Source organism: Melitaea cinxia, chromosome 22 (genome assembly GCF_905220565.1).
Source record: "Melitaea cinxia chromosome 22, ilMelCinx1.1, whole genome shotgun sequence".
In the NCBI taxonomy this organism is placed as follows: Eukaryota; Metazoa; Arthropoda; class Insecta; order Lepidoptera; family Nymphalidae; genus Melitaea; species Melitaea cinxia.
The window spans coordinates 2,810,084-2,826,129 of record NC_059415.1 but is presented as its reverse complement, the minus strand read 5'-3'; the positions used below and the strand labels follow the sequence as shown (position 1 = coordinate 2,826,129).

The window sequence follows — 16,046 nt, the reverse complement described above, 5'->3', positions numbered from 1 at the left end:
GCTTTTAAGCAGTGTTTTTTTCCTGTTATGAGTAAGGTGACTAGAGCTCCTGGGGATTGGGGGGTAGGATCGGCCATGCGCTTGCAATGATTTTGGTGTTGGAAGCATCTATAAGCTACGATAATCTATCAATCATCAAACATCTATAAGCTACGATAATATAATCATACGCTTGTTGCTGACCTAGTTGTATAAAAAAATATCGTAGAACAAGAACTTCCTTACTTGATCAAGTAATTTATTTTGTCCTTACCACTTATATTTACCTGACTGGCTTTTTGAGAGGAAATAATATAGCATATAACCGTAAATTCAGAGTTAGTATACGGAGTTTGTTTATTGATCATTTTAGAAGCTATTATATTCCTACAAAGTATGTAAAATAAAGCTTGATGACAAATATCTTCAAGCAATGCGTCTTGTCTGTTTTAACATACGGTACCGAGACGTGGACAGTGACGAGGGGACTAGTCCACAAGTTTAAAGTCGCTCAACGTGCAATGGAACGTGACTATGTTTGGGGTCTCTCTTAAAGATAGGGTCAGAAATGACACTATCCGCAAAAGAACAAAAGTAACCGACATAGCCCATATTAGCAAGTTGAAGTGGCAGTGGGCTGATCACCTGTGTTGCAAGACCGATGGCTACTGGAGTAGACGTGTCCTGAAGTAGAGACCACGTGTTAGCAAACGCAGTGTGGGCCAGTGGTGGCTGGATAAGGATCGGTGAAATCGGGACGTTTGGTGTGAACTTTGGGAGGCCTATGTCCAGCAGTGGACTGCAAAAGGCTGAAGTGATGTAAAAAAAATTAATAAAATATAAATTCTGCATAAAAGTCATTAAGGTTAATCAAATTAAACAGCCGATGTAAATTATAAATCCCTTTATTTAAAAAATCTTCACGTTAACCTTTCAACAAGCCTATTTTCTAACCATTTCTTGCAATTCAATTTAAATCGTAAGTTTCTTTGGCATCTTTTCAGCGGGGATTTCCCACGGGATTATTTTAAATCTTTTAACTTTAATGGTGGCCTTATTGTCACACAGTTTTAAGACAGTGGCAACTTCTACAGGACTTATATTGGATACATCTATATTGTTAACTTTAACTAAGAAGTCTCCTTTTTGTAACTTCCCCTTTTTTTCTGCTGAAGTTCCTGGCATCTATAATAATAGACAATATTATGTGTAATAGGAAAATTAGTAAAAAACATTTCTTAACTATTTTTTGAGCTTGCCTCAGAATACGAAAAATCTCACCTGCACTTAAACTCGCTAACGTAAAACTTATGCATTACTGTTAAAACTTGTACAATCAGCTATGCATTAGACACAAAAATATACACACACATTCACACACATAAACTTACACAAACATACACAAAATAACATGCGCACACGTCCTCTCACTTCGCTGATATACTTAATCAAACTTAGTAAACATTAAAAAAAAAACATTTTATTTTAGTAACTACAAAATTTGACACGTGCATCGTTGGTCGTCACAATTTATTAACTTATTTCCTACTTAAGCGCGACTAATATGTTTCCTACTCAATTATACAATAGTATGCACTACAAGTACAAAAAATAACTACTAAAAGAGTTTAAAATGCTTTCAACCTTTTTCTAAAACATATCCTTTAATGCAACAATTTTAGGCGTCTGCATTAGAGCTTAAGTTCTGTAACTTTTTGCTGTTTTGAGCAAACTACCTCCGAATTTTATTAGGGTTAGCCATATTATAGAATACTTTTGTAAATACATAATTACATACCAATTCACTGAGGTAAACTCCAGGGCCCCGTAGTGGTGCTCTGCAGCTAATTCCAAACGGTTTTCCAGCCTTCTTTTTTAATTCTGCTTCGATTTCTTCATACTGTAGCGGGTCAGGTCGGTAGACCGTCATCGTAATCTGCAATTTATTCGAAAAAAGCATTTACATTAAAAATTACCAGTTAGACTAGTGTGTGTTTGCTAGTCAGTTAACGAACTAACGTCATTTTATGAAAGACGTGTTTTTGAGACAGATATTGTTCGTATAATTTTATGCTTCAGCAGTTTCTTATAAAGAATAACTGCAGACTTCCTTGCCAATTTATTAAACTAAAACCAAACTAACTTCAGATTTGGGTTCAACGCATTGAAATACATAAGAAAGATACTTGGGCTAGTTAATAATTAAAAACGGCCCGCATAGTAGGATTTCTGTGCTGGGGTCCGGAAACACTCACAATACACAAGTACAAACCCCCAGACCACAACAAACATCTTTATGGCCAATACAAATGTTTGTCGTGAGCGGGTTTCAAGCTCATGGTCACCAGTGAAAAATAAAGTAAACAAAGGTAACTGTAGTTAAAAAAATTAAATACTGATTTTCCGATTTTTAGACATCTTTGGCTGTTTTTTTTTTTGGAGTTTACTCGAAATTAGGGGGTGTACGAACTAAACGGACCTCAACTTCCGATTCAGCTCAGATCGAAATAGAAAACTCTAGGTGGGTCTGGTCAAAGGTACATAGCACATTTTTGTGGGCCTGTGAAATTATCACAAAATAAAATCGCCTAGTAGAAGATAATGCGTTACACATTTAAAGAATTTTATATAAAAAAAGTAGTCCACGTTTGTGAAGAAAGTATAAGAAAGCATCACCCTTCCGTTTTCCGCGGTCATTTTCAGCGATAGACAAATCCTCTCATTCACCATGTTTTCGTGGATAACTATACCATTGCATTCTCTGATCTGATCGCCCACTTTTAATCTACCGTCTTGGCCTGCCGCGCCTTCTTTATATACTTCCAATATCACAGCTGCTGGACCCTGTACAATCATTGAAGTATTTGTAAGTGTAAAAAAATAGTATTTATAAGAAAAAGAAAATTCAACAATAATAATTAACTTAGGGCCTGTTTTACCGGTCGCTCATAGCTATGTGACATCACGGTATCAAAAAGATAAAAATTGTAGGATATTTCTGTTCCCTACTTGTGAACCAAAAAATTGCATTAATTAAATATAAGTAATCTTAAGTGAAACAGGTCCTACTGGTCTATTTTATGTCTTGGTTTGAAAGTCTATTCGTAACTTATACGCAGTTATTATTTTTTTATCAACAACCAGTGAAACATGGCCTTAACGTATATTATTTTAAGTTAGCAATAAAATTGAAATTTGTTTCAAACTTTACTAAGAATCTAACTATTGTACAATTAAAATGAATAAAATAACATTCTTCATTGTACGTGGGTGATATGAACATACTTTAATAAGCGTATCGCTGCCACCGAGTATGTCTATTCCGAGGGTTTTGTTATTGAGAGCAATTTCTATAATAGTCTCTTCATTTGGTATAATTTCAGCTGTCGCTGGATCTGGAGCGGGTTCTTCAGCTGGCTCTTCAGGTAGCTCTTCAGCTAGCTTTTTAGATGGCTCTTCAGCTAGCTTTTTAGGTGACTCTTCAGCTAGCTTTTTAGGTGGCTCTTCAGCTATCTTTGCAGGTAGCTCTTCAGGTAGCTCTTCAGGTAGCTCTTCAGGTAGCTCTTCAGGTAGCTCTGCAGGTAGCTCTTCAGGTAACTCTTCAGGTAACTCTTCAGATAGCTCTTCAGGTAGCTCTGCATATAGGAAATCTGGAACTGTCGAGGTCGAGGTTGTTGGAGCTGTTGAGGTTTCTGACATGGATGGACCTGTAGAAAAAATAAAAATAAAAAGAACCTGGCTTCAGTTTGAAGATATTCATCAAAACTAGACATAAAGCAACTCTAAATACTTCGATGCTCTTCAAAAAACTATTTTATTTTTGGTTTTAATTTATTTAACGTCGACAAGTAATAATATGAGAGAACGTCATGAACGTAGTCGAAGTCGATTAAATACGCATTAAAGAGCTTGGCGGCTCAAGTTCAACTTATTCAATTAATATAAGTATAAGATGTGACCTTTGCCTTGATATTACATTTATAACTACTTTATTAGGCAGTCAATTTCCTAAAATTTTAATTGTGTACTTAAAAATTTACAAAAAATATAACTTCAAATACTTTTAGCAGGTGACGTCGCTGGCAGAGATGAACCCCTCATAAGATCTGTAATAAAAACATTTAATTAAGTAAGATATATCGGAATAGAAGAAATAAACCATAAGCGATTTGGTCACAAGTATTCGTGTTTTCTATTTAAGTTTAAAATTAACATTTTTATATCTTATATATAAAATTCTCGTGTCAAAATGTTAGTTAACACACTCCTCCGAAACGGTTGAACCGATTCATCAGATCAGAGAATCAGCCAACATCTATTTTTCATACCCCTAAGTTATAAGGGGTGGGGGATTAATGGGGTTAATAACATATATGGCAAAACAACGTTTGCGGGGTCAGCTAGTGATTATATTGTTTTTTCTTTTTCTTAAATGTAATATGCTGTGTGTGTGGCTACGGCACCAAAGAATAAAGCCACCCCCTCTCTCGGCATAACCATCTAACCGCTGGCTTTGAAAGACACAGGCTGAAGACGGGCAGCAGCGTCTTCGGTGCGACAAAGCCAGCCCTGCGGTCACCAACCCGCCTGACCAGCGTGGTGACTATGGGCAACACACATGAGCTCAAGCATTTTGGGCGCGAACTTGTGGAGGCCTATGTCCAGCAGTGGACTGCTATTAGGCTGAAATGATGATGATGATGATGATGATGATGATGAAATGTAATATTGAGTCCATGCATGCATGTGTGTATGTAAGTATTCTCATCAGATTTAACATTATCTCGCGATTGAAGAGCCAGCAAAATAACGAAATCTTCGATTTCGAATCTTCAACTTCTCTTCAATTTCGAAATTATTTCTTAATAGGAAATTTTTTTGAGATTTGGACGTAACCCAATCTAAACAGTGTGGCAATTTTTTTTTAATTTAATATTTGTAATATTAAAAGATGGTCGGGATTAAAAATTATTGTAAAAAAGTACTAATGCAATACATATTATATTAAAATAGGATAATAATTTAAGTAATAGAAGGACAGAGAAAAAATGAAAGAGTAGAAATTATCTATACTCTATAGGAATAAATAAAATTGGAGTGTCTGTTCGTAATATTAAAATAATCGCTTTTTACTAAATGCATAGATAGAGATATATACATATGCCAAAATAACATTTTTTTTTTCAATTTTTGTCTGTCTGTCTGTTTGTTATGGCTAATCCCTGAAAAGGTTGAAGTGATTGAGTGAGTGACGGGTTTTTCACTTGCCGATAGCTGATGTACTAGATCGTTCAATAAGTCCCGAGACTAACCTGGAAATGGCGCATTTATTAAAAACTCTTTTGATTTTTAAAAAGTACTGGCTATCAATACAAGAATATGTGTCAAATTTTTAAAAATGGAACAATAAAATTATTGATTTTGAAACATTTAAGTGACGCTACGGTTGTAATTTCGATACAATGGAAAAAAACGAGTTTCGCGTGTTGATAAAACATTGTTTTTTAATGGGAAAAAATACCGTTGAAGCACAGCAATGGCTTATAAAATGTTATGCAGGATAAGCTCCCTCTAAAGCAACCATTTGTCGGTGGTATGCCGACTTCAAACGCGGTCGCATGGACACCAATGATGGGGAACGCTCAGGTCGTCCAAATGAAGCAGTGACTCAACAAAATATTAACCAAGTCCTCAAAATCGTATTGGAGGATCGGAAGGTAAAAGTGCGAGAGATAGCCGAGTGAAGATTTCAGCTGGTAGTGTTTTCACTATTTTACATAAAAATTTGGCCATGAAAAAGCTTTTTTCTAAGTGGGTGCCGCGTTTGCTTACAACTAATCAAAAGGAACAACGTATCAATGATTCAGAGAAATGTTTGGCGCTGATGAATCATAATAAAAAGGATTTTTTACGTCGGTATGTAACAATGGATGAAACCTGGATATACCATTTCACTCCGGAATCCAATCGGCAGGCAGCGGAGTGGAGAGCGGCTGGTGAAAGCCGCCCGAAGCGTCCAAAGACTCAGAAATCGGCCGGTAAGGTTATGGCGTCTATATTTTGGGATGCGCATGGAATACTTTTCATCGACTACCTTGAAAAGGGGCAAAATATAAATAGTGACCATTACATGTGCTTATTGGAGCGATTGAAGTACGAAATTGCAGATAAACGGCCTCACATGAACAAAAAGAAAGTGGTGTTTCACCAGGACAACGCGCCTTGTCACAAGTCCGTGAGAACGATGGCCAAAATTAACGAATTGGGCTTCGAATTGCTTCCTTATCCCCCTTATTCGCCAGACTTGGCCCCCAGCGATTACTGGCTGTTTGCAGACCTCAAAAAAATGCTTCAGGGTAAGAAATTTGACTCAAATTGTGAAGTTATCGCAGCAACGGAGGCTTATTTTGAAGCCAAAGACAAATCGTTCCACACACATGGGATAGAAAAGTTAGAAAAGCGTTGGAGGGACTGTATCGCTCTTGGAGGAGACTATGTTGATGAATAAAAATTAATTTTATAAAAAAGACCTTTTTTTAGTACTTAGTCTCGGGACTTATTGAACCACGTGTTAATAAGGAGTAAGTTAGGCTACTTTTATTATAGAAATTTATTAATTTTATAACTGTGCGAACTGAACAATAACTTTTTTGTTAAATTCCACGCGGACGAAGTCACGGGCACAGCTAGTTACTTTCTATAACTAAAAGACTTGTAAAGCTATTTTTCTTCTATTGAAAATATAAATAATTACAACATAGTAATAATTCTAAAATAGTAAATATAGATTTTAATAAGCTCTCAACATTTTCTTTACTTCAGGTTACATAAAAATATCCAAAAAATTATAAGATCACTTACATTTAACTGATGATTGGCCTAGTTGTGGTGATTGAGGTGAGGCTAGAAATAAAAACAATTTTTTTTAATAACTTGGTCGGAAAACAAGCGCACGGCTCACCTGGTGCTAAGCGATCACCGTAGCTTATAGACGTATGCAACACCAGAAGCATCCCAAGCGTGTTGCCAACCATGTCCCCAATTTCCCGAGTTCTGGTCACCTTTCTCACCAACAGGAACACAACACTGCTTGATAATATTTAGCTGTGCCCTTAATCAAAGAAACTATAAAGTTCTATTGTTTTCTAATTTTTTTGCTTTTTTAAACTATAATCTATTTTTTATGTTTTAGTTCGATTTTTTAATTAATTATTTTCGGACATGGCATGCGCAGATCGGCCGCTAGCTTCATCTCTCTTACTTCCTTACAGAGGATCCACGAAAGAATTTATTATTCCTGGCGGTCTTAATAAGGATATTGGGAAGCTGTTATTGAATTATTGCATTGTCATCGGTCCTTGATACGTGTGCAAAGTTTAAGTTAATTATGATCAAAGATTCCTAGAAGAACCTAAGCTAATACGAGTAAAAGCGCGGTAAAAAGTTGTTTCATTATAAAGCTACTACTAAGAAAACAAACATGTGGCTGAATATACCATGCAACATCAGAAGCATAGCGATTTCGTTGCTGACCCTACATCACTGACACTCCCCAGAAGCATTGGCCACCTTACTTACCAAAACGAATTACTCAACTCACTTCTTGAGAGCAGTATTATTAGGCTGTCTGATTCTGTGAGGTATTTTCATAGTCGAGCTGCTTTGCTATTTTGAGCAGGATTATTACCTGATATATTACTATGCATTACCTCAGTATAATTCTTTATATACCTAATATAAGGACATGTGACATAATTTTGTAATCAAACAATCATAAAATCGTAAAAAAGCCGGCCAAGTGCGAGTCGGATCGCGCACCGAGAGTTCCGTTTTTTTTTTTTTTTTTTATGTCAATAGGTCGGCAAACAAGCGTACAGCTCACCTGATGGTAAGCGATAACCGTAGCTTATAGACGCCTGCAACACCAGAAGCATCGCAAGCGCGTTGCCGACCCAATCCCCAATCCCCCCAGGAGCTCTGGTCACCTTACTCACCAACAGGAACACAATACTGCTTGAAAACAGTATTATTTTGCTGTGATCTTCTGTAAGGTCGAGGTACTACCCCAGTCGGGCTGCTCCATATTTTGAGCAGGAAATCCCTGCTGTGCCCTACCTCAGTTGAAGGTAGGGCACAATGTACAAAAACCCGTACAAAAATGATTAACAATATTTTTATTACGAGTATATGATGTAACTAAAAATCTATCCTTTTTGCAATTCTCCTTAATCTGTGCTATAAGACGTTGCTTCGTACCGAATTTCAAGATTCTGAGTACTCGGTAATTCCCCGGTAGATTTTGATTGTGTGTTGGTGGTTTAGAAGTTTGATTTTTTCACAGCTCCAAAAGACAGTAAACTTGAGTATTTGAAATGAATTTAAGCTTGATACCTTCACGTGTTCCCGAGAAAAAGGGTCTTGACAGATAGACGGACAACAAAGAGATCCTATTAGGGTTCCGTTTTTTCTTTTGAGGCACAGAACCCTAAAAATGAAATTTGTAGTTTATGCGAAAATTTCAAATATGAAAGGAACTCTGGTAGTCGTTTACTAATTATTAGTTATCGATTATTTTAAAATAATGATGAAGGTAAGCAGCGGGAACCAAACGTATGTAATATATGTTTTTCGTCAATCTCAAATTCCGAAATAAGATGATATTCAATTTATCAATATTTTAATAAGCAATGTGTTTGTTCCGCTAAAGTATACAGTCCTCATTACATGCGGTAAATATATGTTACTTTATAAATATTTAGAAAAATGCAAGTACACATACTTGGAGATTTACTTGGGGACACCGTTATTTTCGGTGATGGTCGAGAAGCTGTCCTACTAACTGCAATAAAAATAATTAATTTAATAAAATACCATATTTGAAAAAAAAATATACGCTTAAAATTAATGCAAGAAATGATATTATTAACAATAGCAACTAATTCGTTTCGCATATTTGTTTTTTTCACGAATTCTTCAAGTACCCACAAAATGTAGATACTTGATTTGTGATTAAATAATTTTTAACAACAATTATTTTAAAACATTAAACCCTTGTTTGCGTTAAATTTTCATACTTCTGTTTATAAAAGAGGATTGGTCTTATAATGTTTAAACTTTAAATACTTAGATAAAAAAAAATAAAAAAATAATCCACATACATTTCTTTGGCGAGTGTGATGGTGTTCGAGAAGAACCTGCAAATAAAATAGTTTTACTAACTGAAAAAAAAATCATAAGCAGGATTGACACTAAAATCAACCACTCTGGTGTTGTGGTGCGTGCGCCATGTACGCTCCTAAACACTGGCGATTTACGGGTTCGACTCCCGCTCTGTTTAGAAATTGGTTTTTTGTAGAAATATTTGTTTCCGGTTTCGATGTCAATCCTTGTGAGTGTCCCCACTGTGCCTCGAAGAGCACGTTAAGATATCGGTCCCGGTTGTTATCATATACACCTGATAGCGATCGTTACTTATGGTAAGGAATATATTCACCAACCCGCATTGGAGCAGCGTGGTGGATTAAGCTCCGATCTTTCTCCTACACGGAGAAAGAGGCCTAGCAATGGGATTTTTAAGGCTAGGTAAATAGTGATATTTATATTAAAACTGTAATTGGTTTTATAACATATACATACAACGTGTTTCGAAACTTCGAACGTCCTTCTGTTTGACTGGGATATCAGAATCGCTATACCTAAATATACAGTTTACTTGCCCCAAACTTTTGATAAAAATAATAAAATGAAATACTAAATAACTATTATTTATAAAATTACCAAATGTTCCGATGGCACGACACACACATAAGCTACACGCACACACGCATACTCTAGCGCAACTCAAATTTCTAGAAAAGTAAGAGTACACATACGCTTAGTCGGTGACGTTCCTATTGGTGATGAAGGTTGAGACTTTGACTTGACAACTGCAAGAAAAAAACGACTATAAACCTACTTTGAAAAAAAAATCCTCAATCATTAAAAAATCTATTACAAATAACCATAATAAATCTGCGATTTTATTTTTGTGTTACCCACACATTAGGAATTCTAAACATTTTCGAATGTTCCGACCCGCGTCTGTGTTCACATTGGAACATCGTTCCATAGCTTAATTGGCTAGAGCGCCGACACGGTCAGTTGGAGACGCGGGTTCGAACCCCGCTGGAGCGGTCAATTTTTGATATGATATTCAAAAATGTTCATAGTAAATCTTATCCCTGTTAGATGTTTTAGTTTTATGAATGTCTCAAGTACCCACATAATTATAACTGCTGATGTTGTAATTCGTCTGCAACACCAGAAGCATCCCAACCACGTTGCCGTCCCTACCCTCAATTCCCCCAGGAGCTCTGATCACCTTACTCACCAACAGGAACACGACACTGCTTGAAAACAATGTTACTGTCGGGTTGCTTCATATTTTGAGCAGGTAATTTCCTGCTGTGCCCTACCTCAGTTATTACTATTAATAGGCTTTAATACTATTATTAATATAAGAAGAGGTTGTTGCTCTTCATTACGACCTTTAGTTGTCATTCCATAGATCTGATTAAGTAAATAAATACTTCAAAGTCAATACCCCAAGCAGATATTTCAAGTAGATCTCCTGTGCTAAAAGTACTAAAACACAATACACAAGAACCAATGCCCAGACGACGATAAACATCTGTAAGACCTATAATACTATTTGTCAACAGCAGGGATTGAAGACGTGACTGCAACCGCAACAGTCAGTACCGTGACCGACGAGCAAACGCGTCGTTGGTTACTTAGATGACGAAAAATATAACTTCACTTACGTTTCGATGGTGACCCCTCTGCTTTTGGTGATGTTGGTCGAGAAGAGACTGCAATAAAAAATAATTCGTTTTAAAATAAATACTTTCAAAAAAACCCTTAATAAAACATTGGAAGTTCTTCCATATATAATCGTAATATTGATTCTCTCGTGGGGTAGATGTTTGTATTATTATGAAAAAAATATTCGTAATTTATTTTTTATTTATATATATCAAAGAAATATTATCTCATGATGAAGAAAATAAAATGTTAAAATACGAATAATGTTTGAATTTAGAATCTATACATTGAGGCAGAAAGTCTAAGAGTTGGCCAATCCGCCGTGATACATGATAGACTTGGCTTTTATATGTCCGTTCTTCTTTATACTTCTTTATTCTTCTTATATATCTGGTTTTCCATTAAGTTTTTGTTACTCGGTTGTATCTCTGAATGCTGTGTAAGCATATAACTGGAACAGCAGTACTCTTGGAACAAATGTACTTATATTATTGGATAATTTTTACTGTACGCTCCGTTAGCAACTGTTATTTGAATAAATAAATATCCTTTTACTATATTTAAACATAGATCATAAATTTTTGATCCATAGCTTAATTGGCTAGAGCGGTCAGACGGAGACGCGGGTTGGAACCCTGCTGGAGCGGTCAATTTTTGATATGTTCTTCAAAAATGTATAGATAATAAAGATAATAATATGTTCAGAAACTACGAATGAATGAATGATGTGTATACTGTTTCCATCAAAGAATTATTGTAAGGTACAAAAAAAAAGTCAGCGTGGGACCACGTCCTAGTTTTACTAGGCAGTCACAGGCCTGTCGATTTTGTAGGTTTTACGATAAATCGCCTGTGTTTTTAATATAATTATAATGCATGTTCAACAAAAGGCATGGGCATTTTGAGCCCGTGGATGTCAATTTTTAAATTAAAAAAAATCCTTACTGTACTGACACAAGAAAAGGCCTTTATACATGTACATTTTTTACATACTTTGAATATATTTTAAATTTTTAAATAATAAAATTTCATAAAACTTAAGTTTACATACATCTCGTTGGTGAAAGCGCTTTTTTTGGTGTAGGCGGCCGAACTAAACCTGATTTAGTACCTGAAAAAAAAGTATAATAATTAGATGTTCAGATGTAGGTAAGGTATAAAAATTAATTCGAAAATATATGTAGGTACGCGTATAACTTCCTAACGATTATACCGAGTTGAATAATTCCATTTTTATTTTATATTTTTTATTTATTTATTTATCACTTTCTTGCATAAATATAGTCAAACACTTTTACATAGTAAAAAAAGGATAAAAACAGGAGTACCTACAAAAATAAACAAAAACTAGTTACACTGACAACATACAAAAGCGGTCTTGTTGCTTTGCAATCTCTTCCAGACGACCCCAGGTAAAAGGAGATTATTAGTAACAAAGGTTTGTTGTGTTTATCAGGACGAAATATGTATTAAAGAAATTTAAAAAAAAAATTAACATATTGCCAAAAAAATGGCGGTAGGCAGACCGCCGAGTCAGCGAGTTTTTTTTATGAATTGTGCCAATCCGTAGGTACTGGAGGAGCGAGTGAAAATACTTTATGACTGACCAAGTGTAAAAATATTTTTTCTTTTACAGGTACTTGTTATAATGATGATATTCAACAAAAAAAAAAAAGAAAGGAAAAATGTTCTGTACTTTTCAAATCTACCCTGTACTCAATTATATGCCACTAATACACTACTATATTTGATATATTAGGCAAATAGCTGTTTTCAAATCATAAACCTTATCTAGTCAACCTTAGACGTACAAAAACATATTTGGTAGAAGGGTAAAATAAAAATAACAAAAAGAAGGTAGAAATTAAAGAACAAAAATATGGTAAAGCAAAACACTGAAATGCTGAATTTATATACAATAAGTACTTATTACACATACAACAGATTAAGGTCAAACATCCCTTGAATATTTAAAGCAAAAGATACACACGGATGTATCAAGATATCCAAAAATATATCAGTTATACAATTATTGTAATATTTGAACTAGCCCGTTGGCGCAGTTTACAGTGATCCTGTTTATGCTCCTTGGTATAATTTATGGATTTATTTATATCTTTGCGTATAACTAATATAGTATAGTAGTAAGTGAAGCTACACTTAGCTATTACTGATAACACAAACATTTGGTTGACTATCTAAGGAACAGACGACCGTTTGTACCTAAATATTGAAGGTATTAATTTTTTATTTATAAATTTACATACGTTTGGATGGCGATATTTTTGGCGCTTTTGGCCTGCTCGGTTCTTTTTTGGTATCTGAAACAAAAATAATTCAATTTATTTATTTTGAACATGGCTGGCAAATAAGCGTACATCCCACTCGATCGTTTGTTACGCTTTCACGAAAAAACTACTTAACCGATCATCATTACACTTTGTACACATATTGTTGGAGGTATTTAAAGGTAGATAGGATAGTTTTTATTTTAAAAAAATCAATACGAGCGAAGCCGCGGGTAAAACTAGTATAAATATATAGTGATTTATAATAATATTTGAAAATAGGAAATTTGCTTTGCGTAAACTGTGGACCGCTCTTGTGTAATGGTGCGTGTGCCGTGTCGGCGGCGCCTAAACACAAACGGTCGTGGGTTTGATTCCCGCTCGGAGTGGATATTTGTGTTTGTACAAATACTTATTTCCGGTCTGGTTGTTATGGGTCTCCCCACCGTGCCTCGGAGAGCACGTTAACCGGTAAGTTGGTTCCGGTTGTCATCATATACACCTGATAGTGATCGTTACTCATAGTAGGGAATATATCCGCCAAACCACATTGGTGCGGCGTGGTGGATTAAGCTCTGATCCTTCTCCTGGAACATGGGGAAAGAGGCCTATATCCAGCAGTGTGGTGTTACAGGCTGAAGCGATATAATACTGAGAGCTGGCTATGTGCGTGTAGCGTGTTCATTAAGTTGTAGTCAGGTTGTTCTAGGATAGTACACGAATTAAATTAATATCGAACTTAATAGATCTTAGTTAGATATACATATAAATATCAACGTTACAAATAACTTTAATTACTAACAAATATTAAATTACATACGCCTAGATGGTGACATGTCTTGATCCTGTGGTTCTGGTGTAGAAGGGCCAGGTGAATTTCCAACAGCTAAAGAAAAAAAAAATAGCATTTTATACCTGTATTGTGGAAAAGTTTGTCAATCATAAAGTCCTTTCACGAACTATCGTGATCACCATTCACTCTTAATAGATATTTGTATTTATATGAATATTTAAAATCTGAAATCATAATCGCTAAAATTTGGCAAAATTTAAGCGATTAAATTACAATTTTTTTTATAATGTAGTAAATTGTCAAAATACCCTCAATATTTTTGTTGATTAGTCTATTGAACTAGCATTTAAAAGAGATCAATTTTCTCGAGTTTTATAACCGACTTAAAAAAAAGGAGGGGGTTACTCAATTCGACCGTATATATTTTTTTATGTATGTTCGGGGATAACTCCGTCGTTTATGAGCCGATTTTGATAATTCTTTTTTTGTTGGAAAGGAGATATCTTTAGTTTGGTACCATGATAAGGAAAGCAGGATCTGATGATGGGATCCCAGAGAAATCGAGGGAAACTCTCGAAAATCCGCTAACTTTTTACCGGGTGTACCGATTTTGATGATTTTTAATTTAATTGAAAGCCGATGTTTATTATGTGGTCACATTTAAATTTCATCTAGATCTAATTACAACTTTTGGAGTAATCTTTGATAATGCGTATTTACTTGACTATTTTTTCGTCTACCTACATTGTATTACTTGTCAATATAGTTTAAGTCGGTTTTTCTTCGTTTTCCTGCAAACACATTATTTACGTGTACATAAAAATTACAATTACACGAAAATACTATGAGGTAATTTTAAATATAGGTAAATTGTCAAAATACCCTCAATATTTTTGTTTATTTGCCTATTGAACTAACACTTAAAAAGGATCCATTTTCTTGAGTTTCTTACTAGTACATAAAAATTATAATTTCACGAAAACACTGAGGTAATTTTAAATATAAGTATGCATTTCAATACAAAGTTATTCCAAAATGGGATAAAGTTGCGAAATTTAGCCGTGTCCGTGAACCGTGGACGAATAAATTTTAATCCTGCTATAAATGTAATAAGGAATGTTTGCCCTACAATACGACAGTAACAGGTCGTTTCAGGATACTATACTGACTTTATAATATAACTAATAATGTCACATATTTTTTAAATTACATACGTCTAATTGGAGACCTCTGATGTTGTGATGTCCCAGGGTCTTGTGATTCGTCAACGTCTGAAATAAAATAAAAAAATTAGAAATTAATTCCTTTAGATGCTCAGCTTAGCCTATTGCAGTCCACTGCTGGACATAGGCCTTCCCAAGATCGCGCCAGACATTCCGGTTTTCCGCAATACTCATCCAGCCTACACCGGCAATCTTACGTAGATCGTCGGTCCAACGGGCTGGAGGACGTCTCACAATGCGTTTACCAAAACGCGGTCTCCACTCCAGGACCGTCTGCTCCAACGGCCATCGTTCCTGCGACACAGATGACCAGCTCACTGCCACTTCATCTTGCTAATTCTGTCCTATGTTGTCCTGCCTGTGTTAACATACGGAGCCGAGACGTGGACACTGACGAAGGGACCGGTACACAAGTTTAAAGTCGCTCAACGTGCAATGGAACGGGCTATGCTTGGGGTCTCTCTCAAAGATAGGATTAAAAATGAGACTATCCGCGAGAGAACGAAAGTAACCAACATAGTCCTTTAGATGCATCGAAGAAAAATTTGTCACATACTCAAAGATTAGCATCAAAATATCCTGATTTTTATTTAAACCCAAATATAATATATAATATTTAAAATATGAAATATGTTTTCTCGAAACTTACCCATTTTGATCCTTTAGTTATTATTTAAAGAAAAGTTTAAAAATATAAAACTCTTGTGTCGGAGTAAAATGTAGTCTGATGAATACCCTCAATAGCTTTTATACACGAGCCTTTATAACCGTGCTTTAGTCTATTGCCCTTGCAATAATTATTTATTTTCTGGAGCCTTTATTAATGGCAATAATGATATGGCTGAAATATTTTATATTAGTAAAATAATAATTATTTACACACACTCGTTAGATAAAGATTAACGAATTTTAGATAGTAAATGACCTAACCCTTAAATAGATGTAAATGTACCTTAAATA

At 35.2% G+C, this 16,046-nt stretch overlaps 2 protein-coding genes across 2 annotated transcripts; both read right to left on the bottom strand.

The window, feature by feature from the left end:
* Positions 1-868: 868 nt before the first annotated feature.
* LOC123664735 (inaD-like protein) lies at positions 869-3,679 on the bottom strand. The gene is made up of 4 exons (XM_045599228.1): positions 3,265-3,679; positions 2,656-2,823; positions 1,778-1,915; positions 869-1,164 (listed from the first exon to the last, which is right to left on the bottom strand). Exons 1-4 carry the CDS (start codon positions 3,676-3,678, stop codon positions 952-954), a joined length of 933 nt encoding a protein of 310 aa, XP_045455184.1. The 5' UTR covers position 3,679; the 3' UTR covers positions 869-951.
* Positions 3,680-4,032: 353 nt separating this feature from the next.
* Positions 4,033-15,825, bottom strand: LOC123664388 (putative uncharacterized protein DDB_G0290521). Its single transcript, XM_045598934.1, has 11 exons — positions 15,736-15,825; positions 15,078-15,134; positions 13,891-13,956; positions 13,050-13,103; positions 11,834-11,893; positions 10,782-10,829; positions 9,852-9,905; positions 9,138-9,173; positions 8,759-8,818; positions 6,841-6,882; positions 4,033-4,085 (listed from the first exon to the last, which is right to left on the bottom strand). Exons 1-11 carry the CDS (start codon positions 15,737-15,739, stop codon positions 4,033-4,035), a joined length of 534 nt encoding a protein of 177 aa, XP_045454890.1. The 5' UTR covers positions 15,740-15,825.
* Positions 15,826-16,046: the final 221 nt, after the last annotated feature.

What these genes read in the sequence shown, in the direction of transcription:
- LOC123664735 (XM_045599228.1), bottom strand. Translation starts at nt 3,678, where the DNA reads ATGTCAGAAACCTCAACAGCTCCAACAACCTCGACCTCGACAGTTCCA. An exon ending in GCAGCGATACGCTTATTAAA is followed by an intron (nt 2,824 to 3,264) that starts GTATGTTCATAT and finishes ATGATTGTACAG; the next exon opens with GGTCCAGCAGCTGTGATATT. An exon ending in TGACCGCGGAAAACGGAAGG is followed by an intron (nt 1,916 to 2,655) that starts GTGATGCTTTCT and finishes AATAAATTGCAG; the next exon opens with ATTACGATGACGGTCTACCG.
- LOC123664388 (XM_045598934.1), bottom strand. An exon ending in GTCCCCAAGTAAATCTCCAA is followed by an intron (nt 6,883 to 8,758) that starts GTATGTGTACTT and finishes TTTTATTTCTAG; the next exon opens with CCTCACCTCAATCACCACAA. An exon ending in AGGCCAATCATCAGTTAAAT is followed by an intron (nt 4,086 to 6,840) that starts GTAAGTGATCTT and finishes TTTTTATTACAG; the next exon opens with ATCTTATGAGGGGTTCATCT.